This window comes from Megalobrama amblycephala, linkage group LG2 (assembly GCF_018812025.1).
Source record: "Megalobrama amblycephala isolate DHTTF-2021 linkage group LG2, ASM1881202v1, whole genome shotgun sequence".
In the NCBI taxonomy this organism is placed as follows: Eukaryota; Metazoa; Chordata; class Actinopteri; order Cypriniformes; family Xenocyprididae; genus Megalobrama; species Megalobrama amblycephala.
The window spans coordinates 19874822-19898015 of NC_063045.1; the positions used below are offsets into that span (position 1 = coordinate 19874822).

The following is a 23194-nucleotide window of genomic DNA, read 5'->3' on the forward strand; positions in this document are numbered from 1 at the left end:
TAATATATTTATATATAAAGATATTATATATCAAAATAGACAGTATTGTCTAAAATATCACAATATTAACTTATTGTTTTATAAAATCAGTATTGCATTTGCTCTCATTATATAGGCTACAGGACAAAAACAGCACTTGTGTGATATTGCACTCATTAAAATTTTTATCGGGTTATTTTTTACCGTAATTAATCTAATTAAGTTGTTAAATCGACAGCCCTAATAAATATATTATGAAATGAAAAGACTTTTTTTTTTTTTTTTTTTAATGTATAGTGCAGCTTTTTTAATGAGGCAGCAACATATGATAGATAGGACAGAACAAGAAAGGCTATTAATACTCTTTCATTGTGCAAAAGTATTATAAAATGAAAGGCTCTAATACAAAGTGGCACAAAGGGCTTATGCGCATCCCGTGCGCGTGTAGAACAATTCATAGTGCTCTCTACTCCAGTGTTGTGATCTGTCAGACACCTGGGAGAAAGATGACATGATTTAGAAACGGCAATAAACGGCAGCAAGGTAAAGTCCTTTAATGCAAAACCATAGACCTTTATCTACAGATCAAGTATAATAATAAAATCATTGAATAATCTTGGAATGTCGTAACTGAACGAGTCACACAGCTTGAATGCTGAATGATTGACAGCCGCAGTGGAGAGTTTAGTTTAAGTGAACTTGAATTTAACAACTTAAATGTTCTTCTGTGCCTCACATTAAACTATGGAATGGCTTCAGAACACTTGAAATATAGTGCATGAAAAATGTATGGTGCTTTATAATGTTTTGGTGTCTTTTGTGGGGCTTAACAATAACACAGAATAGTTTAAACACAATATCAGATTTGGATCGGTCTCGTCTGACTGATACCCGATCCGGCAAATATGGCAGAATCAGAACCGATACCGAGTATCGGATCGGCACATCCCTAGTCTTCAGTGTCACATGATCCTTCAGAAATCAATATGCTGGTTTGCTGATCAACAAAAAACTTCTTATTATCAATGCTGAAAACAGTTGTGCTGCTTAATATTTTTGTGGAAAACATGATACATTTTAAGTTTTTATTTATTTTTGTATTTTTTTATGAAAAGAAAGTAAAAAAAAAAACATTTAATATAGAAATCTTTTGTAAAATTATAAATATCTTGCTGTCAGTTATTTAATTAGTTTTGAGTAGGTTTCGAGTAGGTTGTGAGAAAAGTGTCATTTACTTGTGTGATAGTGAAGTCGCTTTACTATTTATTAGCATTAGGGTTTATTAGTATTTTAAGTATTGGATTATTCAATTACAGGCCAATTCAAACAATTTATTATGAGAAAGCTGTTTGAAGTTGATGCATCAAGAAAAAAAAATTGTTACATACTTAGCTTTCATGTTCTTCAGAATCTTGGAAATAGTGGTTTCCAGGCCTAATAAAGCCTTGGAAAAAGTACCTATAGTGGGGAAAAAAAAAAATTCTCTCTCTCTCTCTCTCTCTCTCTATATATATATATATATATATATATATATATATATATATATATATATATATATATATATATATATATATATATATATATATATATATATATATATATATATATATATATATATATTTTTTTTTTTATTTTTTTTTTCCCCACTATAGGTACTTTTTCCAAGGCTTTATTAGGATTTATTATTACACGTTTCTAATAAATATTTCATTACCTATAAGTTGTGAGTGCAATCTTTAAAAATCCTTATTTGATAACCAAAAATAAATGTGTCATGGATCAAAAGAGACAAACTCTCAGTGTCATGAATTTTATGGTGATCAAATACAATTTGCATTAGCTTTTTTGGATCAGCATGATCAAATTTGCTTCTGTTTTGTCGTTTGGTGTATTGACTACCTTTATTGTCCAGACCACTGTGGTGGTTGTTATTTTGTGAGCAACAAAGGGGCGGACACTTCCTCCTCATCTCTGAAAGACTTGTGTTTTGGAATGCATGCGGCCCTTCCCCCCACTGGCAAAACTCCTGCGTCTGTGTGGCCGCATTCGCTGCCAGTCAGTCTCTCAAGGGGTTAAAAACCTGCTTCAGTCTCTCGGCTGCGTCCACCGACCGGTTCAAACTGGTTTTCAGGGGAAATGCTTTATGTGTCCCATGGAATCTTGGGAAGGGTCATGTGGAGCCCCAGTGATGTCATGGCAGATGAGTGCAGGCCTGGGTGTTGAGTCAGCTGTCTTGCTATCAGATGGCTGATATCATTTGTAAGACAGGTAGGTCGGCACGTCTCATATGTGCCTTGATGTGCCCAAATGATGGATTTGCTTCCTGTTAAGTGGCTTTGCATGCGTATTTTAAAGCTCAAAGCCTGGCACAATTCAGGCTTCTGCTTGGTGTGATTGTCTTTCCTGTTTGTGGGCCTCTGTCGACTCTCGTTTAAGAAATGCCAATTTATGACTTTTAAAAACTGTTGTTTTAGTTGTCTTGTTCAGGTACAAACATCATATACCTGTAGTTCTGGACCGGTGGGTCGTGACCCAAAAAAGCGTGCAGATCTGTTCTGAAAGGATTAACAAGGAAAAACCATGTCAAATGCAGCTAATCGTTCGAAGTTAGGGATGTTCATGATTAACAACCTTAAACTAGTCTCACGAAGCCAGACCTTCTGACTGACTGCAGAAGGTCTGGACTCTATTGCAGCTTTCATTGGCCAAGGACCACCCAAGAGGACGTTTGACTAACATGTAACTCAATCAATCAGAGTTCGCTTTGTTCTGCGTCATGTTTAGGGGCGTGAAATGTAAAGTCGATGTCCCTACAATAACAGACCGGCGTGCATCTAATAAATTATACATTTAAGAAAGTTGTGCAAGTTTACTGCAACAGTGGAGCCAAGAAATTCACATACTTTTGAAAATCCAGCGTTTAGTTGATCCTGGTAAGCGCTCATTGTCACAGTTGTAAACATGAAAGTATAAGTAGCCTAGCTATATGCGTCAAGCCAAAGCGAACTGAAACAGAAACTGGCATTGGGCTCAAGTAGCCTACCTCTCTCCATATTCCATATTCACAATGTATTTGGATGCTAATCTATTATTTATTGTGTAAACTAGGCTTTGTACTTCTCTTGTGTATTAGTATCGACGTAAAACATAATCCTTCACACGCACAGAAATGTGTTTAGCATCACACCACAGTGGGGTGGTGGTCTCGCTGAACACCACAGATTGTACTATGGACTATTTAAATTGAGCAGTGTAACTTTTTTTTTTGTTTAGTTGATTGTTTTATTTTGATAAACAGGCTGCGATGTCTAGTTAGAAATGCTAGAACTGAAGTAAGATTTTTTTTTTCTTCATACATTTATTTGTGTACACGCAAATTCAAAACATTATGCTTTTGTAAAATAAAGAAAACAAGCATGTGCCATCTCGTTTTGCTTTTTTGTGGAGCGCGTCACAAAAATGAACCAAAACTCAGCGTATACTAGTCAGTTTTTGTTTTGTTAATCTGTTAAATGAAATAATTTTTGCACATAGGCCTATTTATTCTTTTTATGTAACTTTATTCTGTTTTTAAATATGGGATCAGTGAGATGAACATGGTTTGTATCATCTGCAATGTTTCGTGTGTTGAACTATTGGCTGTGGCAAACCAAGAGACATTTAGAAACTAAACACTCAAACTATACAGACAATTCTTGATTTGTTCAAAAGCACAACAAATTTTTTTTTTTTTATATATATATATATATATATATATATATATATATATATATATATATATATATATATATATATATATATATATATATATATATATATATATTTTTTTTTAGTAGTAGTAGTAACAACATTCAGTGTTTAAAAAAATATTCAATGTTATTATTATTATTATTTTTTTATTTATTTTTCTACAATAAACAAACATCACAACAAATTATTTAATAAAAATATTTTTAATTGTTTTTTTATTGTTTATTTTATTTATTTATTTTTACACATTTTTTTTTACTCTTGGAGTAAAAAAATGAAACCATATTCAGTGTTAATTATTTTATTTTTTTCTACAATAAACAAACATCACAACAAATTATTTAATAAAACTATTTTTAATTGTTTTTTTTATGGTTTATATTATTTATTTATTTATTTTTACACATTTTTGTTTACTCTTGGACAATAAATAATTTTGGTATTATTTTGGGTCGCCACTTGATTTCTTAAGTAAAATCTGGGTTCTTGATATTGTATGTTGTATTAGTTGATAGATTTCAGAGTTTAAAAGAACAGCATTTATTTGAAATATAATTTTTTTTTTCTTTTTTTTTTTCTTCCCACCTATAAATTGTGAGTTCAATCTTAATCTCAACAAATGGGAAAATCATAAATTATATATAATTTTGGTATTGTTTTAGGTCACCACTTGATGACCAAAATAAAATCTGGGTCCTTGATATTGTATAATGTTGAATTAGTGATAGATCAGTTTATCAGATTTAGCCAATTCGAGATTATTGGCATCAGATGATCCAGATCCCGTGTGAACACCACCTAAAAACATCTGTTCATGCTCTCTACATTTTTTCATTTCCAAAGTTTATCAACTTTGTTGAAAAATATTTTTGTGTGAATTGACTAAATGTGTTAAGTATTCATTTGGTTTTAACACTTGTGTGTACATATTTGTCATGAAGACAAATTACACTATATACTATAACAGTCTATCTGCCTGAATATGCTTGACTCTGTGATGATGTTTTACAGGTGAGAAGATGTCGGAAGACGCGGGGCGTCAGACTCGTAGTCAGAAGCGGGCGCTGGAGCGAGATGCCCCTGCTTCGGAAGGCGACTTGAAGAGGGTCAAGTTGGAAAGAGGAGAGTTGGGAGCTGTAGATGGACTGAAGACTAAAAGCGAACAGGCCAACAAGGTGGCTAACATCCTGCGGGGCGGGGAGGTGAAGGCCACCATCAAGGTGGAGGTGCAGACCAGTGACGAGCCTGTGGACATGAGCACATCTAAGAGGTAGATCACAGGTCGAACATAACGTATTTTTATTCCCAAAACTCCTTTTAATAAAATAACAGAGCTGCTAACACCAACGCTGATCTCAGGTAGTAGTGACCTGTGAACTGAAGAATTAGCGTGATCTTGGTCCTGCCGTTTCACTTTTGTGTTTGTGTTGAGGGCACTTAACCTCAGGCTGCTCCGCTGAGACTTCCTGCTAGTAGCTTTGAATATAAAGCATCTGCTGAATGCAAAGTAAACAAGGTATCAAGTAGATGCAAAAGAGGACAGCCTGAGTTTGGTCTGGTGGTGCTTTTTTCTTTGCTGTTTTTAGGCCTTTTTTATATACCTTGCGTACGATTCGAGTTTAACTTAAATTCCACAAATTTGGTCCATCGTTTAAAAATAACAACACTTTGGGATTGTAGAAAGTCAGAAACCATGCCAAAAAGCATGTGAGCTTTTTTACTTGATTTTTTCCAATGAAGTTTAGTAATGCACAGAAAAAGAACTGAGTGCATAAACGAGTGACAGCATTTGAATATTAATTTGGTACCATTTTACAGCAAGGTTCAATTAAATAACATTAGTTAATTGAATAAGATCTAACAACCTTTGCAGAATTTATTATTCTAGTTTAATAATAAACACTACCTTTCAAAAGCTTAGGTTCAGGTCAATTTCCAATGTTTTTTTAAAGAAGTCTTATGGCTTAAGGCTGCATTTATTTGATCAAAAATACAGTATAAAAGTAATATTTTGAATACGACTACAATTTTTTTTTAAAAGTATTTTAATATATTTTAAAGTGTAATTTATCAGTAAAGCGCATTTCGTCAGTAAAGCCGGTTCCCTGATTACCGCTAAATCGCCATCACCTGCTTTCAAATGGAGCGCCTTTTAATAGACAGAGCCGTAGTTCACGGACAAGCCACGCAAAATCGGGTTCAGTATCGAAGATGAATCGACTTCGATACTGAGCGCGATTTTGCGTGGCTTGTCCATGTATTTTTGGCAGCTGTTACAGAAACATTTTTACAAAAAAATCTTCTGATTTGACCTTGAGATTTGAACTATTAGATAGCTTAGATATTTGCACCACTACAATGACAGTAATTCTTAATTTCTGATAGAAATGCAAAATCAATCGGTAGTTATTAATAGAATAATGAGACACAAACCTTTACATTCAATTGCGTTTGGTCCCATTTATTTTTGATCACAGTGCATACACGTACAAACTTTTAAGTCCAAAAGTGCGCACATTTGGAGAAATGCACATTTACCTCAGATTTCATTAGATAGAATATAAGCTGGGCCGTACGCAGGGTTTCATAATTACCGAGGTCAGAAAATGTTGTTTGCTAGGGGGGTACGGGGACATGCTCCCCCGAGAAAATTTAGATTTCGCTGGTGTACATATGTGCATTTTTAAGACGTTTTAAGGCCAACAAATTTGATAACGATAGCTTTAAAACCATGTCAACAAATACATGCATGCACAGTTTTGAGGCAGATTTAATCGCATGTTTGGTAATTTCTTGACTTAACTTACAACAGAACAACGACGGTCATTGCTCGTAGTTTCTTTTGCGCTTTATTTAAGCTATAATAAAGTAATTATGCAGAGCGCGCCGGCGCATTTGAGCATACAATTCTTGAGTGCGCGCCACGAGCACAGTGTAACGGCTGATTGGACAGTCATGTTAATTTTTCTGAGTTTTACCGACATAGCCTGACAACATCTCATCTGACCGCAGTTCACTGTTGTTCAACTGAAGGTCCCTCGTCCTCACCGTGCTCGTGCTCTTGCGCCTGGCTCTGAGGCGAAGCCGGAATGCGCGTCTGAAAAGTGTCCCGTTTGTTGTGGTCGTAAAGACACAGTTCTATATAAACGCAGTGTTTTACTTGGTGATGTTTTAAAAAAAGATTTTTATTTTTGGTATTTGATATGCTCTGTTGCTGGTTTGTGGAGTAGCATCACCCGTTAGGGATATTTTATTAAAATATAAAATATAAAAATAAAAATATATGTTATAAAAATAATTCAGCAGAGGCAGGGATACATAGACCAGAAGGGGGGAAATCCCTCCCAGCCCCCCCGTGTATATATATATATATATATATATATATTTCATGTTCATTTGTAATGCATAAAATAATGTTAAGCTATACAACTTGAATTAATTAGTATACCAAGAAATTAACCTTAACAAATTGAACTGTACTGTGAAAGTTTTACAATTAATATTAACATAATTACACTTGGACATTACATTCTTGTTCCTGTCCATTCTCTATTATTGTATCGATACTGGCAGAAAAGTATAAGTAGATATCTTGCATTTTCTAAATAAAACTTGCCAGGGCCATTGCAATGTAGTTGCAAAGCTGTTCTTATTTGTTTTTATCATATTGCTGTGCGGTTGCTAGGGTGTTCTGGGTGTTTGCTATTCAAAAGATTCCACGATTCCATTAATAATAAAAAAGATCTTGAAATGCTAATAAAACATATACACCATGATAGTTAATATCAAAATGTTTGTTTGAATGTTAAACTTATTGCATGTTAAACTGAAGGCAATTCCTGTTTGTTTGTGATTGCATGATTAATGTAAAAACCAAACAGAAGTAGTGATGAACCAGAGTTGAGCTCATGATAAAGGACAAAGGAGGTGGCCTGATGCCATGTGGGATGGGGGAGGGGCAGAAAGTTGAGTTGAAAGATGTCACACTCCACAAACACGACCGTCGTATGCTCAACTCTTCCCAAAGGCCACACTCGAGTATGTGCTTGCTCAGCACGTCAGTCTTCCCTCGGGTGGCACGCTGCCCCACTTCAAAAAAGAAAGAAGCAGCAGTCCGAAGCACTTTCCGTCATACCTGAACCCTGCCTGACTTTGCAAAACGAGGACTATGTCACAAACTGGTTTGAACCGGCCGTTGCCATGGTTTCCACATTGGCAGGAACAGTTAAAGAAAAGGGAGGGTGTGAGTCATGTGACCAGAGGGAAATTCTTACATCATGTGATCTTGTTGGTGCTGGTTAATACACAGGAAGTGATATAAAGTCACTTCTGGTGAATTTCTGGTTGTGCACGTCATAAGATAAATTCCCATGAAGGACCGCAGTGATTCCAGTAAACTTGGGCATGTTGTGTTTTGACAGATTGCTTTTAAGGAAACTGAAGTGCTGTCCAGGGATATGTTATGTTTATTCCTGTCCATTTACTTGAATGGGCCGTTTACTTGACCCTTCTTCCTCATCTCGTCTGTTGCCTGATGAAAAGGGTACCATACTTGTTGCCACACTTGTTGAGATGCGTCAAAATGCGCAGCTTTTTGTGTGCTATTACTTTGAGGCAATCTCAGTTTTAGCTTAGTGGGCAATAAAATACACACACACACTCAAAATATGAAGGAACTTCAAGGGATCTATCTAGGGACCAGAATGACTTGGGAATAAATTCTTTAGAATTAGGCTACATCTGAAAGCGCATACTTCCCTACTATATAGTAGGCGGAAAACAGTCTGTGACAAAAGAAGTATGTCCGTATTCACAGAGTAGGCAAAAAGTCCCAGGATGACCTACTTGAGATTCTGGAGTGCGCATACGATGGACACTTTAATATCCCATTAGGCCACGGGAGAGGATTTGTGAATGGCGGTGACACAAAATGTGCGTCTTTTTGTGTGTTATTACTTCTTGAGGCAATTTGGAATTGCACATTTGAGCTTAGAGGGTGATAAAATGCATAAAAATGTAAGTACTAAGGAACTTCAGTATCAATATCTAGTGACCAGAATGATTTTTTTAGTCTTCGATCAGTATGCATCCTCTGAGAAAACTCTAGCAACGCCCTAACAACAACCTAGAACACTATAGCAACCACATAACACATTAGCATCACGTCAGCAAGTAAACGTAAGTGTGTGACTATTACTTCTCGAGGCAATCTTAATTACAATTTTAGCTTTCACAAGCGGTAAAATGCACAAACAAAATTCAGTATGAAGGAACTTCTTGCATATCTAGGGACCAGAATGCCTTGGGAATAAACTCTTCAGACCTTAGACCAGTATGTGTCCATTCAGAAAACCTAAACAAAGGCCTAACAACAACCTGAAATGCCATAGCAACACATTAACACCCTAGCGTTGTCCGCGGGCAAATATAACTCGTCGTCTTTAGAAAATGTAGCTGCTACAGTTGCTCCCAAGAAGCCAATTTCACTACAGACGAGTGGGTTGTTTGGAGATGTTAAGTATTTGACCTTTATCCTATAAGCGAAAGATTTCCCATCAGCGGCTGGAGCAGAAGCATGAAAGAGGGTGTCTTTGTTGATATGCGAGCACCCTGTCTGCAGTGAAAGTTGAGGACGGAGTACACACAATAGCCTGGACGCTAGCCATCCCATCCCCCTTCTCCTTCCCTTAGGAGGGGCTGTAGACCCACTCAGGGTACAGCACTACTGTCCTTAGAAGTCGTCAACGTGACACTGCTCTTGTGATTCTCTTGTTAGGGCTGATTTTAATTGGGAGCGGCTTATGTTTAATCTAACTGTAAAAATGTTTTATTTTCATGTTAAGAGACCTTTTAAAACTTCTTGCGCCTCTTCCTTGAAGAGCAACTCCTTGAAGTGTTTTTGTTTACCAAATGTGCAAACAGCGGTCATAGGACAACCTCTAGTGGGCAGTGCATGAAATGCAGCTTTAGGCAAGGAGCAGTGGGCCACTAGGATATAGTAAATACTGCATACTTAAAGTATGCAGGGGTTTTTTTCTAAGATGTAAGTAATTTCAAATAATGCTAAACATTTCAAACAGCAGTACACTACATTGTCATGATGTAAATCAGCATGTTACATCCAGTAGTTGTATCTGAAAATAAATCAATACATACAATCAGAAATAATGAATAAAGAAAAATAATAATAAACACAAAATGTTTATAATTATAATGATACATTGATTATAAATGCAAAATATTTCCTTTTATTTTATATAATAGTAATCGTTGTTATTACTATTATGATATAAAATTAAAAAAAAAAATAGCAGTGTAGTTTTGTTTAAAAATCTTTTAGTATAAAAAAAAATGAATAAAGAAATAGTTGTTATAATTATTATTATAACTCATTAATATTAATTAATAATTAATTATAATAATAATAATAATTATTATTATTATTATTATATAAAATTCATTTTTTAAATCCAGTTTTGTGTAAAAATCCTTGGTGGTATGATCAAATAAAAAAAAAATCAGAAATTGATAATGATGATGATGATGATTTTTTACATATATATATATATATATATATATATATATATATATATATATATATATATATATATATATATATATATATATATATTTTTTCTTTCTTTCTTTCTTTTCTTTTTTTTTTTTTTGCATTTTTAATCTAGCTTTGTGTACAAATCTTTGGTAGTATGATCAAATAATGAGTCTTGAGAGAGTTTATTGCATTGTGGGATAAAGTACTGCAGTGTGCTCTGTTATGTACTTCACATTTTCGTATTTTAGCAAATTGCCTAGTAGGTCATCCGGGTATTTCATTCATACAGAAAATTCCCATACACATACTATATAATGCATGAGTAGTATACAATTCTGAATATTCCAGTGATTAACATTGTATTTTTTAGCCTTGACTCATGTTTCCCCGTCTGTCTCTCTCAGCGACATAAAGAAAGAGCGACCTCCGACGCCAGATGATGATGTCATTGTTTTGTCGGACAATGAGCCTTCTAGTCCTTGTATGAATGGGGTCAGCTACAGTTTTAAGAAGACGGATACTGAGATGCTAATGGTAATGTCACGTATTAGGACATTATATTTACAGATCGTTTGCATAAGGTAGTTTGTCAAATTTTTCACACAGACTTCTTGCTTTAAATGTCCCGGTCATTTGCTAACGTGACTTTTCTTCTCCATGGCACGTGCAGAAAAGCAGCCCGGCCGAACGTGAGCACATCATAAAGCAGCTGCAAGAAGAACTGCGTCTGCAGGAGGCCAAACTCGTCCTGCTGAAGAAACTCCGGCAGAGTCAGACCCAAAAAGACGTTGTGCAAAAGGTAACGGGTTTAAAAAAAATGTAAGATGAACATAACACAACAACAAATAATGTCAAATCTGACTCTACGCTTGAGGTTCAAACTAACTCCTTTTGTTTTGCAGTCAACCAATTCTGTGGCTGCTCCTCCACCTCTCGTCAGGGGCAGCATCTCATCCACTAAAGGACCCCTACAGGTCAGTGCCATTCGGTCTGTAAGGGGCCGTTCACGCAGGACATGTGTTTTTACAAGTTGAACTGTGAAGAGCTATTGAGACTTAAATACGTGGGTTGATTTCAGGTCTCCAACCGAAACTCAGGGACAGTCATTCCTCCTCCTTTGGTACGAGGTGGAGCGCAGGTCTCCAAGCACGGCTCTCATAATACCGTAGTCATGCCACCCTTAGTCAGAGGCTCACAGGTATGCACTGCTTAAGCTGTTCTTTTACTCATAAAAAACGTATTTTAGTTTTGAAATGAATCCCTTTTTTCGACGTTTGTGTGTTATAGCCCATTGCCGTGACCCCGCAGCAGATTGCGACCCTACGGCAGCAGCAGCAGCAGCACTCGGGTTCTGGTCCCCCTCCTCTTCTTCTGGGCGCGCGCACCTCCGTACCCACCGTGCAGGTGCAGGGCCAGAGGATCATTCAGCAGGGCCTGATCCGCGTGGCAAGTGTATCCGGCACAAACGTCCTGGTCTCACAGGTCGCTGTCATTTGCTATATAATTACAGTTATATATATTATTATTTATATATATATTTTATATAGGTGTATTATATTTATACATATTTTATATTGTATTTTTACAATTAAAGCTACTAATGAGCATATGAATTTAATATTTAGTAATATTTTAGTATTAACTTTTTAGTTTTATACATTTGTAATAATTTTATGCATTTTTAATAATATTGTATTTTAAACTACTAACTATAAGCATATACAGTTTATAAGATAAACTTTCCAATTATAGAATTTGAACATTTACATTTTATAATTTGTATACATTTTATAACATTACACTAATAATGTTAAAAACTAGTAAAAATTTTTAATTTTTGATATCATATGCTCAAATTAACTTGGTACAGTAGCTGTATTATACATATTTTATTATATATAAATATTTATATTATATAGATGTATTATATTATTATTGTTAGTAGTAGTAGTAGTAGTAGTAGTAGTAAATATTTTATTGTATGTATATATGTGATATATACATTTTATATTACTGTATTTATAGCATTAAAAACTACTAACTTGTAAGCGTATAAAAGTTTATCATTTTACTTTTTTGCTATTATGTTTAGAGTAGCTATATTATATGAACTATATATTTTTTCATATAAATACCATAATAAAAAGTAATATACTTTACAAAGTACGCAATGAACAAAAGGTTTTATTAGGTTTTATAATGCTTGCAATATGGAAGATATGTTTTATATTTCTGTGTACAATATCAAATTTGTCTTGATAAACTTATATTATAGAAATCATCTCACCATCATGTTTTCACATGTCCAGGCCTCTTCAACTGGTTTGAAGACCTCTCAGTCTGGTCTGGGCAGCAGCACCTCAACTGTCAACTCCAATGACTCTCCCGCCAGCCGGCAGGCTGCCGCCAAGCTTGCGTTACGGAAACAGCTGGAGAAAACCCTCCTTGAGATTCCACCACCTAAACCTCCAGCACCAGAGCTCAATTTCCTGCCTTCGGCAGCCAATAATGAGTTCATCTACCTGGTGGGGCTGGAGATGGTGGTGCAGAACCTGCTAGATACACTAGCTAAAAGTGGGTACAGCCTAGTAAAGCACATGCATGAGGTGTGAAAGTTTACCATACTAATGTCACATGTTATTTTCTAGGTAAGCAGCCGCAGACTGAATCTGCATCCACCCCGGCACCCAAGGAGCCCTTCATGTGTGCCCAGTGCCAGACAGACTTCACCTCTCGCTGGAGGCAAGAGAAAAGCAGCGGCTCCATCCTGTGTGAGCAGTGCATGAGCTCCAACCAGAAGAAGTCGCTAAAGGCTGAGCACACCAGCCGCCTGAAGGCCGCATTTGTCAAAGCCCTGCAGCAGGAGCAAGAGATTGAGCAGCGCATCCTGCAGCAGGCCGCCTCGCCCGTCTCCAAGACCACCACCACTTCCTCTTCATCCTCCTCATCCTCGCCGGTGATTAAATCCGAACACGTGCTGGTGTCGCCACAGTATAAGCAGGTGCGCACGTCGCTGCCCCAGCAGACTAACAGAGGGACGTCGGTCGGTCGCTACCACACCATCACCACCAAGCAGGTAATGGATACTCCTAGCTCAGCTGGTATGTGTCCATAACAGCCTTTTTTTCTGATTTTTAACATGCTTTTCCCCTTCCCCTCAGACTCCAGGCCAGCTGTCCCGCAGCATACAGCAGGTGGTGAGCGCAGGTGCACGCGGGGTGAGCCACAGCTTCTCCACGTCCTCTCAGCTCCAGAACGCTGTCACGGCCGCCGCGCTGGTCAGCAGGCCAGGTAAGCATGCCGTGAGGGCAGGGGAAAAGGGCACCAGCAGCAGCAACCCCACCACCAATACCTGGAGGAAACAGAACAGCGGCACCACAGGTAGATGATGCCTACTTAAAAAAAAAAAAAAAGAAAAATGTCTGCCCCTTCCTGTCTCCTCTTTTCCTGTGTCTGCACACCTTTTTTTTTTTTTTTTTTGTGTATTTCAAGCTGATTTATGCTGCAAAGGGCAAACATGCAAAAATGGGTAAAAAAGTGCCCCCTTAACACAAAAATCCATAATATTTTATTTTTAAATGTTAGTTGAGACAGAATTTTGGCCTTGGGTTTCAAAGTTGTCCAAAACTTTATGGAACAAAAGTTAGTTTGTTTTACACTCTCTCTCTCTCTATCTATCTATCTTTTTTTTTTTAATTTTTGTATTTTGATGAATGGAATAGTACAGAATTTTAACAATGATCATCCTTTTAATAAGTAAACGTCCTCTTTTTTCACTTAGTCTTATTATCATTATTATTAGTTTTACATTTTAAGGTACGTAAACAATGAACCATTTTAAGTTGTCAACCCCGTTACCATCGTAACTATTGATTTATTAAATTCTGTATTTGATTATTCATTATTCATAAAGAGTCATATGACATCATCCTTTCAACTCTGCATGGACAAGTAAATGTCTCTTATCTTTTTATCACTAATTGTCAACCCTGTTACCATCGTAACTATCAGTTATTAAATTCTGTACTATTCCATTCATCAAAAACCTTCATATGACATAAAAAAAAACTGTTATGATGTCGTCATTTTTTTAACTCTATGGACTAGTAAACGTCTTTTTTAAAATCATTTTCTTACATTATAAAGAGTGTAAGAAACGGACAATCTTAAATTGTCAACCCTGTTACCATCATAACCGATTATTGCCGATTATTAAAATTCGGTACTGTTTGATTAATAACTCATATGGCATCACCCTTTCCACTCTGTGGATATGTAAATGATTCCTTTCTGTAACTTTATCTTGTGTTATTAGGTATGTCAAACAGAAAATCTTAAATCCCTTAACCCTGTTATCGTGATTTTTGCATAGTAAACAATTGATTATTGAAAAATTAGTATTTGTAAAAATATCACCAGTTTTTTTTCCTAATAAACAACTTTAGTGTCATAACTGTTAGCACAAGGCTAGTAATTGCTAGGTAACTATCAAACTTTCAACACTGTTACCTCACAACCTTGTTTTTAAAGGCAACGCTAATTTAGCTTAAGGTGCAGTTCCTTAACACTCTTCAAAAGTTCTTTGTTCAAACAAACTGTATAGAAATGTACTTGGTCATCCTTTCAAAATGAACGATCATTAACCACTTTTCATTCTCCCCCGACAGGTGTCACCATGGCTTACGTCAACCCCAGTCTGTCTGTGCACCGGACGACGTCTCCCGTGGACCGTCAGCGAGAGTACCTTTTGGACATGATCCCTTCCCGCTCCATTTCCCAAACAGCAAATACATGGAAGTAGTGCCCTGATTAAATCACCCTAAAGTTTCACACAATTATAATCCTGTCTTTTGAACATTTGGTCGGTTATCAGTATCAGACAACCAGCCCTTAAGCAATAATAAAATAAAATAAAATATTATATTTTCTCTCTATTTCTCCTTTGTTCCGAGACCCTTAGTTGTACAGTCTAAGACCCCATAGGCCAACAGTTGTCCTAGAGAAGAACTGTACTGGGATCAGTGATCAAGGAGACACAAGGACCTTTTCTACAGGCCTTTGTATCCATCTACTGAATCCCTCCATTACCCAGTGGGCTTTAGTGAACTAATACACATCCACGGTGGTGATATCACCCACAGCTCTCAATTTACGGCCCTCCAGGTGGTGAAATTGCTCTATTATTTGAAACTAAAGCCTCCGTTCAGCATTTTAGAGGCTCATGGACACACTTACCCACAGGAAGTGGAGGAAACAGGACTAGAGAGTTCCTGCGTGACGCCAGGGATTGTTTAATGACTTTTTTTGTGGACCATCTACATGCTATAAAATCACTTTAGCTAAGTTTTCTGACCCACAGCGTCTCTTGAACGGATATGGGAGTGTATGTTTGTGTATTTGATGTCAATACATTGCTTTTTTTTGTTTTTTAGCTTCACTGTGGACTCATTCCACCCTTTTCAAAATGGCCTTTTTTTAAAGGCTACAAGTTTAAGGAATTGTTATACTGTTGAGGTGGTTATACATCTGCTGGTGTAGTGTGTGTTTTTAAATACTTTGGGTTGTTTCTTTTTTTTCTTTTGTATTCTTATAAAAGACATTTAACCAAGAGTTTCGCATCAGGGATGGTTACAGAGATGGACGTAACTAACAAAAAGCAGCAGCCGCAACAGGACTACTTCTAGACCTTCATGTTTGTGCGATTTGTTTATCAGATGAGTCTGACGGTAGCTCATTTTTATTTTTCTTACAGGAACAGTTGATATATTACGTTACACTTTGTTACCATTGTGATGTGCTCCCCCTTAGACTTTCTTGTAACAGCATCTAGGTAATATTTGGAGGTTGTGTTATTTATAAATGTCACTTTAGATGAAGGATATCCTGTTAGCTCCTTCCCAGATAGCTTCAAAGGGTTGTGAATTTTAAGATTGGACTGTATTTAGGGTGTTTAAATGCAATTTTTTTTGTCTAAAGCACAATTCGTTTGTGTCCCTTCTACCATTTTAGATCCTGTTGGAAGTCATACCGCTTAAGTCACGGCTTTATCTTTCCTTAAAGGAAATGTTTGGGTTGAAAGCATTTCTGCTTATTGAATGTAGCACACAATCTTAGCTAAATGATATTGAGTCCTACCTGTTAGGTGGTGGTCATGTTATTTTTACCATCTCTTATTTTCCTTTCATCTGATTTGATTTGCTAGGAGTACGCTCGGTATTTTAGCTAAACAATTTTGTATGTTATATACTACAGCTTGGGTCCTTAGTCATCGCAGTCCAAGAACACATCAAAGTTCTGCTTCAGTCGATTCCTTTTTTTTACATTTCTCGGGATGATCCATTCAGTGATCTCGAATGCCTGTGGAGTTTCGGACACAAATGCCCCCGTTTCTGACTGTTGTTCTGACTACTGCCTGCTGCTGACAACTAACACCATTCCATTTCCCCCTGGGATGCTGCCATTGTGTGGCATCTCTTTTATGAATTGTCAAAAAAAAATAAACTTTTTTTTTTCATCTGTTTCTGCTCTATCAGCTAATAATTATAATAAAAACTAATTTTAACCAGTTTCATCTGTTGTGTGGGTGTATTTTGAGTGATTTTTTTTTTTTTAATCTAATTTGAATTAATTTAATCAGCTTTCAAGTGTTTGAGGGTCAGTGTGAAAGCTTTTAGTCAGGGTGGAGAATATATGAGTGAAAGGGCTACGAAGGTTATAGAAGTCAGTTTCAAAGGAATAAAATGAAAATTACATCTCATGATTGCGGTTAGTTTCAAGTAGAATTTTTAAATACATTTTGATAGCTCTAGCAATACAAATTCATAGACCAATGAGTCGAAGGTCCAAAAAAAAAAAAAAGTTGGAAATTATTTTTTAAATAAATTAAATATGGTTTTTAGCAGTTGAATTGTTGTATAAGTGAAATTTTTTTATATACAATTGAACATACAATACAATAAAATTGCATATACAGTGGGGATCGAAAGTTTGGGAACCCCTTTCAGAATCTGTGAAAATTAACAAAACAAGAGAGATCATACAAAATGCATGTTATTTTTTGTTTAGTACTGTCATGAGTAAGATATTTTACATAAAAGATGTTTAAATATAAGCTCTGTTCTTCAGAAAAATCCTCCAGGTCCTGCAAATTCTTCAGTTTTCCAGCATCTTTTGCATATTTGAACCCTTTCCAGCAGTGGCTGTATGATTTTGAGATTCATCTTTTCACATTGAAGACAACTGAGGGACTCAAACACAACTATTAAAAAAGGTTCAAACATTCACTGATGCTCCAGAAGGAAACACAACACATTAAGAGCCAGGGGTGAAAACTTTTTGAATTTGAAGATTAAGGTAAATTGTACTTAATTTTTCTTCTGGGAAACATGCAAGTATCTTCTGTTGCTTCTGATGGGCAGTACTAAATGAAAAAAAAAAAATATTTCAACAAAATAAGAAAAATGTGGACATCTTCATCCTGTTCAAAAGTTTTCACCCCCCAGATCTTAATGCGTCATGTTTCCTTCTGGAGCATCAGTGAACGTTTAAACCCTTTTTAACAGTTGTGTTTGAGTCCCTCAGTTGTCCTCAGTGTGAAAAGATGAATCTCAAAATCATACAGTAACTGCTGGAAAGGGTTCAAATATGCAAAAGATGCTGGAAAACTGAAGAATTTGCAGGACCTGGAGGATTTTTCTCAAGAACAGAGTTCAGTTTAACTGCTCAGAACAAACAAGAGACTCATGAACAACCATCACAAAACATAAAAACAGTCGTGGATCATCAGGTAACCACACACAGTATTAAGATCCAAGGGTTACCAAACTTTTGAACGGGGTTATTTTAATAAATTCAGCTATTTTTTTGTCTTGTGGACTATATGTAAACATCTTTTATGTAAAATATCTTACTCAGGACAATACTAAACAAAAAATAACATGCATTTTGTATGATCTCTCTTGTTTTGTTAAAAATGTTCACATTTTCACAGATTCTGAAAGGGGTTCCCAAACTTTCGATCCCCACTGTATGAATAAATATTGTGTAAAATAAGTTACAGAAATTTTGTGTAATCTTAATTGCTATCATTAAATGGTATTATATTGTCCTTTGGCCACCTTGTTCTAGATATCACTGTCTTCATGGGCCATTAAAACGATTCGGCACCGGTCACCCACTTGCCTATCCTAACCATTCTTATTAGAGTAATTTATGAGATTCTCCATTGCTTTATTACTATACAGCCCCTAGACTGTTCTCCCAAAACAATAAAACTGGTAATTTTCCTCAGTCACGACTGATGTCCATGAAATTCCGAGATTATGACACTATCTAAACTCTCTGAGCTGAATGAATTTGTGACTCTTTCTCTGCATTTGCACACATTGTTTTATTAGCTCTTGTTCTTTAGCCTTGTCTTATCTGCAGCCATGGATGTTCTGCCACCTGTTGAATGGTTGGACGTGTGGAAGGACTGAACTGGAGCAGAGTACGGATGAAGACCCGGCATGGTTCATCAAAACCAGCATCATCTGTGAAAACCAAAGGCTTCCGCTGAAGGCGGTAAAGTCGTCTCACATTGGTGTCATCGAATGGCATCTTTCCAGTCACCATGATGTATAGAATCACCCCAAGGCTCCATACGTCATACTTCTTTGGGTCATAAGGCGTTCCCATGATGACTTCCGGTGGAGTATAGGCTGCAGAACCGCAGAAGGTGTGACTGAGCTCTGATGAATCTTGAATGCAGCGGGCGAAACCAAAGTCTGTGATCTTAACTTGTTCTTCTGCTGTCAACAGTATATTTTCACACTTGAGGTCCCGATGGACGATGTCCATCTGGTGGAGGTAGTTGACGGCACTGACCATCTGAGAGAGCAAGGTTTTGCTTTGGTCTTCTGGGATGCAATTCACTTCATGTATCTTCTGAAGGAGATCTTTGGCAGCAGCTTCCATCACAATACAGAGTCGCCTACCAGCCACCTCGATGAATTCATACATTTGGACAATGTGGACGTGGTTCACTCGTCTTAAAACCGCTATTTCCCTTGGGAGAAACTTCTGGACGAAATCCTCAGGGGCCTTTACGCGGTCCACGATTTTGATGGCCACGTTACAGTGGTGTTTCTGCGAAGTGGCGAGCTTGACTTGGGAAAAACTGCCTTCACCAAGTGAGGAGATGAACTTGTAGCCCATGCCTTTCAAAATGTTATTAATGGACATTGTGGTAGCCTATATCTCACAGGAGTTTACAGCATCAACCGCATAAACACCTTTTCTTGAGTTGGATCATATTCCTCACCTTTGCTGCGAAGTATCTTTTAGCAGGCATTTGCATTCTACTGTATTCTGAGAGAAATTAGCATTCTATTCTGTGATATCATAATAGAACACCACATGGTGTCTAATAAGAACAATTGATGGATACACATGCCATTAAGAAAAAACTCATTTAGCCCTCTGATTTTTACCTTTATCCAATTATATCCCCATTAGTGCCTGATATAGTATTTTGTATTTGCATAATTTTTCTTAAGAAATCCTGACTGACTGTTGAGAACTCCATGATCATTTAAAAAAAGGTGCCTGTTTTTTTTGTCCATTGTTGACTGTTGTCAAAATTGTCCAAAGTCATAAAAACGGCAACCTTTAAATCGTTTTGGTTTGTTCTGAATCGACCTTACCAAAAAAAAAAAAAAAAAAAGTCGACCAATTATGGACGGCAGTTCCCGAATCAAGAGTAAAATATAAAGGTAACTGTGACTTTATATGTCATAAATGTCATTTTCTTCTCGTTATCTCGTAATCTTCGAATAATATCTAAAATGTGACTAACTTTAAACACTATTTCACAATTACGTTTTTATTTTTCACTCTGAGGCGGGAAATAGACCCCCACACACACAGTGAACACCTCGCGCCACCAAAATGTCGATGCAATTCATTAATGATTCTGCAACCATAATTTAAAGTTGTGCAAGGAGAGACCAGCGTTGGATATTCGAGATATCAATATGTCTCAGGAGCAGTTTGTTTCACGGAAACATCCAATCCACTAACCAAAAATACTTTTTGTTCAGCCTTCAACATATTATTTCGACGCCCTACGTTACGCTTAGGCTACATCAGGTTTATGACCGTCTGGTGAGTTCTGGAATGCATCAAGTTGTTTCTAATTGCATAACCACACATTAGTCTCATTAGTTTTCTATGAACTCCAGCTCAATTTACACTTTATTTCCCCAGACTTTTAATAGGAGAACTTTGTGCCTGCAATGACGCGATATGACCTCTAAACGGCAGTGTGGCATCTCCATGAATCCAGGTTTTCTTCCTTTTATTAGAACACATATTATTTAAAAACATTGCTTATTGCTCATGTTAAATGTAAATGAACTAATTCATACATATTTATACTAAGATTAAGCACATTAAAATGTAACATTGTTTTGTTTATTTGTTAGTAGCATCACCAATATGAATTACTAATACTACTAATACTAATTACTACTAATATGAATTAGTCTTATATTGTTCTCCAGAATCATTCTAAATGGTAAAACCTTTGAATATTAATACCTCAATGCATGAATAGCATGATCAGTAGTATTACATGGATAATATGCCAAAACAGCACCGTGATGAATAAGTGTTTGAACTGAAATAGACAGATTCACACTCTCGCACTGAGGATGCTACATCTGAAAGGGATGCGGTTTATGCTTGACTGAGCTCTCCAGCATCAGGGGTGCTCAGCCAATCAGACGGCACTCCCGGTGTCTCCCTGGCTCTTAATTGGCTGACACTTCCAGCAAGAGTAGCTGATCTACGCGTGGAGCCTGGGTTTATCAGCCAGTAGGCAGAAGCAGGGCACACAGTGAGAAAAGAAAGAGCAATAACGGGGTGACTGTTGCCAGAGATAAGTGCTACTGAATCAATCAAGATGAATCACAGCTCCAACGAGAAAGAACCTGAGACCATAGAGCCACTGCGTTATCTCAGGTATGCTGTATTTTGTTTGGTATTAAGCCTCATAAATAGACATAGTGAACCTTTTAAGACAGGGTTGTGTTTAAATGCGTCAATGTAGGGACCCTGTTAAGTAAGGGTGGGTAATATTTGCACCATCTTTTCAGTCTGTCTTTTAGGTGAATGTGATTTGTGACACAGAAGGATGGCTGTAATATCCCTCACTATCTAAAGAAAATGCTTCTAACTTAATTTCCTCCCAGCTTTCCTGTTTACAAAAATAAGGCACACTGATTATGATCAACGTGCTTTAATAACCTGGAAATGTGGCTTGTAGGCAAACAGGTGGAAGTAACAATACACTTCAGCTCTCTCTACAGCAGTTTGTTGGTGATTTAGGCATGTCGGCAAAGGTGATGTGACATTTTAGCTGCTGGACGTTGTGATGGCAACATCATGGCCAGCGATTTGCTCTTTAAACAAGCAGGGGGTCGCCTGTTTCCTGATCTGAGTGAAATATGGTATGTGTCAGAGAGCTTTCTAAAGCATTATCAGTATATAAAAGTGTCTAATTCAGTCTAACATCTGACAAATTGCCTCATGTTCTTGTGAGATTTAGATTTAGCAGATACTACAGAGTGTAACAAGAGAATATCTTTAAAATATTGTACCAAGTGACACAGAACAAATGGTGTTTTGATCAGAAGCCCAAGTGGCACGAGGTTTGTTTTCCATACTGGGTTTTCCTGGCAAGAGAGGCCCTTGAAGCTCTTCACACCAGCCCACTGCGTTTAAATACGCTGGTCGGCAAGAGACGAGGCAAATTGTACACTTTAAGGGAGGATGGAATAATAGGATTTAAGGATTTGAGGTTTAACGGCGTGAATTCTGGGGAGATTAATGTTCCTGCTGTAACTTAAAACCCTCATAGCTAATAATGTTGGTTTTACATGGAAACCACACAGTGTGAATGCAAACAATTGGCTTTTCTATTATTATTATTTTTTTAAACAGATTTATTTGTGGGTTCGAAATGTGTATCCTGGGATTCATGCGTGTTAATGGCCCCTGCGTTCTTTTATTGACGCCGAAACCAAGACGGACAACACTGGGTCACAAAAAGATTGATTTTTGAGTTGTGATGCTGTTTTGCTAGTTAGCATGGCCTTGCACAGGATCTTCATTGATGGCCATTCAAAACTAGCCATGGATTGAAATATTTTTTGGGTACATACAGTATAAATAATTAATTAATTAATTAATTAATATACCATAATTTTTCAATGCGGAAGTAATCGATTTCCTGTAAATGTGTGAGACTTCAGATTCATTAGCCGCTATTGGTAAATAACTAAGAATAACAAAGTGAAGTAAACCACAAAACTATAAACCAGTGCGTTGATTGTTAATAAATTAAAATAATATAACAAATACCATCTTATGACATCAAGTAGCATTAAGTGCTGTTTTTGTACAGTTTATATTACACATATTCAAGTTACAAATGGCCGCGCCCACTTTTATGTTAAAAATAAGCTGGATAAATTTCTACTATTTTGTTATATTATAGTAGATAATGTTTTTGTTGGACTGTTAAAAGTGTAAAAATGTACTTATCATTTTTCTGTCTGCTTCCTTTGACATCACAGCCCAGGATAGTCGCTAGTGAAGTGCGAGTGTGCATGGTTTTTAGGGGCGATTCAACCAATCAGCGCCATCATGACATCATTTCCTGTTTCAGAATGGTTAGTTGTGGTATTTACAACCCGATCTCACAGCAATTCGTACGTATTTTACGAGGTGGCTAATTCATATGATTTCTTTCGAACTCACTCATACGAATTAGTACGTTTTTGGCTAAATCGTACGTTTTTACGAGTTGCCAAATTTGTATGATTTCGTACGAATTACCTACCCCTAACCCCGCCCCTAAACCTACCCGTC

At 36.7% G+C, this 23194-nt stretch overlaps 3 protein-coding genes across 8 annotated transcripts in view; 2 read left to right on the forward strand and 1 right to left on the reverse strand.

Annotated features, from left to right (window-relative positions):
- The window catches only part of gatad2ab (GATA zinc finger domain containing 2Ab), an 81457-nt gene extending 64609 nt beyond the window's left edge, over positions 1-16848 (forward strand). For 5 of the 6 annotated variants that reach the window (XM_048165379.1, XM_048165390.1, XM_048165398.1 and 2 more), the window contains 10 exons: positions 4741-4999; positions 10687-10816; positions 10953-11081; positions 11185-11256; positions 11361-11480; positions 11570-11764; positions 12592-12856; positions 12931-13358; positions 13444-13663; positions 14950-16848. In XM_048165379.1, the coding sequence (XP_048021336.1) occupies positions 4741-4999; positions 10687-10816; positions 10953-11081; positions 11185-11256; positions 11361-11480; positions 11570-11764; positions 12592-12856; positions 12931-13358; positions 13444-13663; positions 14950-15083 (1952 nt within the window). In that variant the 3' untranslated portion in view covers positions 15084-16848. Of the gene's footprint in view, positions 1-1776; positions 2248-4740; positions 5000-10686; positions 10817-10952; positions 11082-11184; positions 11257-11360; positions 11481-11569; positions 11765-12591; positions 12857-12930; positions 13359-13443; positions 13664-14949 lie in introns of those variants that run through there. The other variant, XM_048165408.1, reaches the window with a different exon arrangement.
- Positions 16849-18652: 1804 nt separating this feature from the next.
- On the reverse strand, positions 18653-19651 carry tssk6 (testis-specific serine kinase 6). The gene has a single exon (XM_048165440.1). The coding sequence runs from the start codon at positions 19502-19504 to the stop codon at positions 18689-18691; it is 816 nt and encodes a 271-aa protein (XP_048021397.1). The 5' UTR covers positions 19505-19651; the 3' UTR covers positions 18653-18688.
- Positions 19652-20973: 1322 nt separating this feature from the next.
- yjefn3 (YjeF N-terminal domain containing 3) overlaps positions 20974-23194 on the forward strand; it is a 54332-nt gene continuing 52111 nt past the window's right edge. The window contains exon 1 of the mRNA XM_048165453.1: positions 20974-21283. Within this exon, the coding sequence (XP_048021410.1) occupies positions 21225-21283 (59 nt within the window). The 5' untranslated portion in view covers positions 20974-21224. The remainder of the gene's footprint in view (positions 21284-23194) is intronic.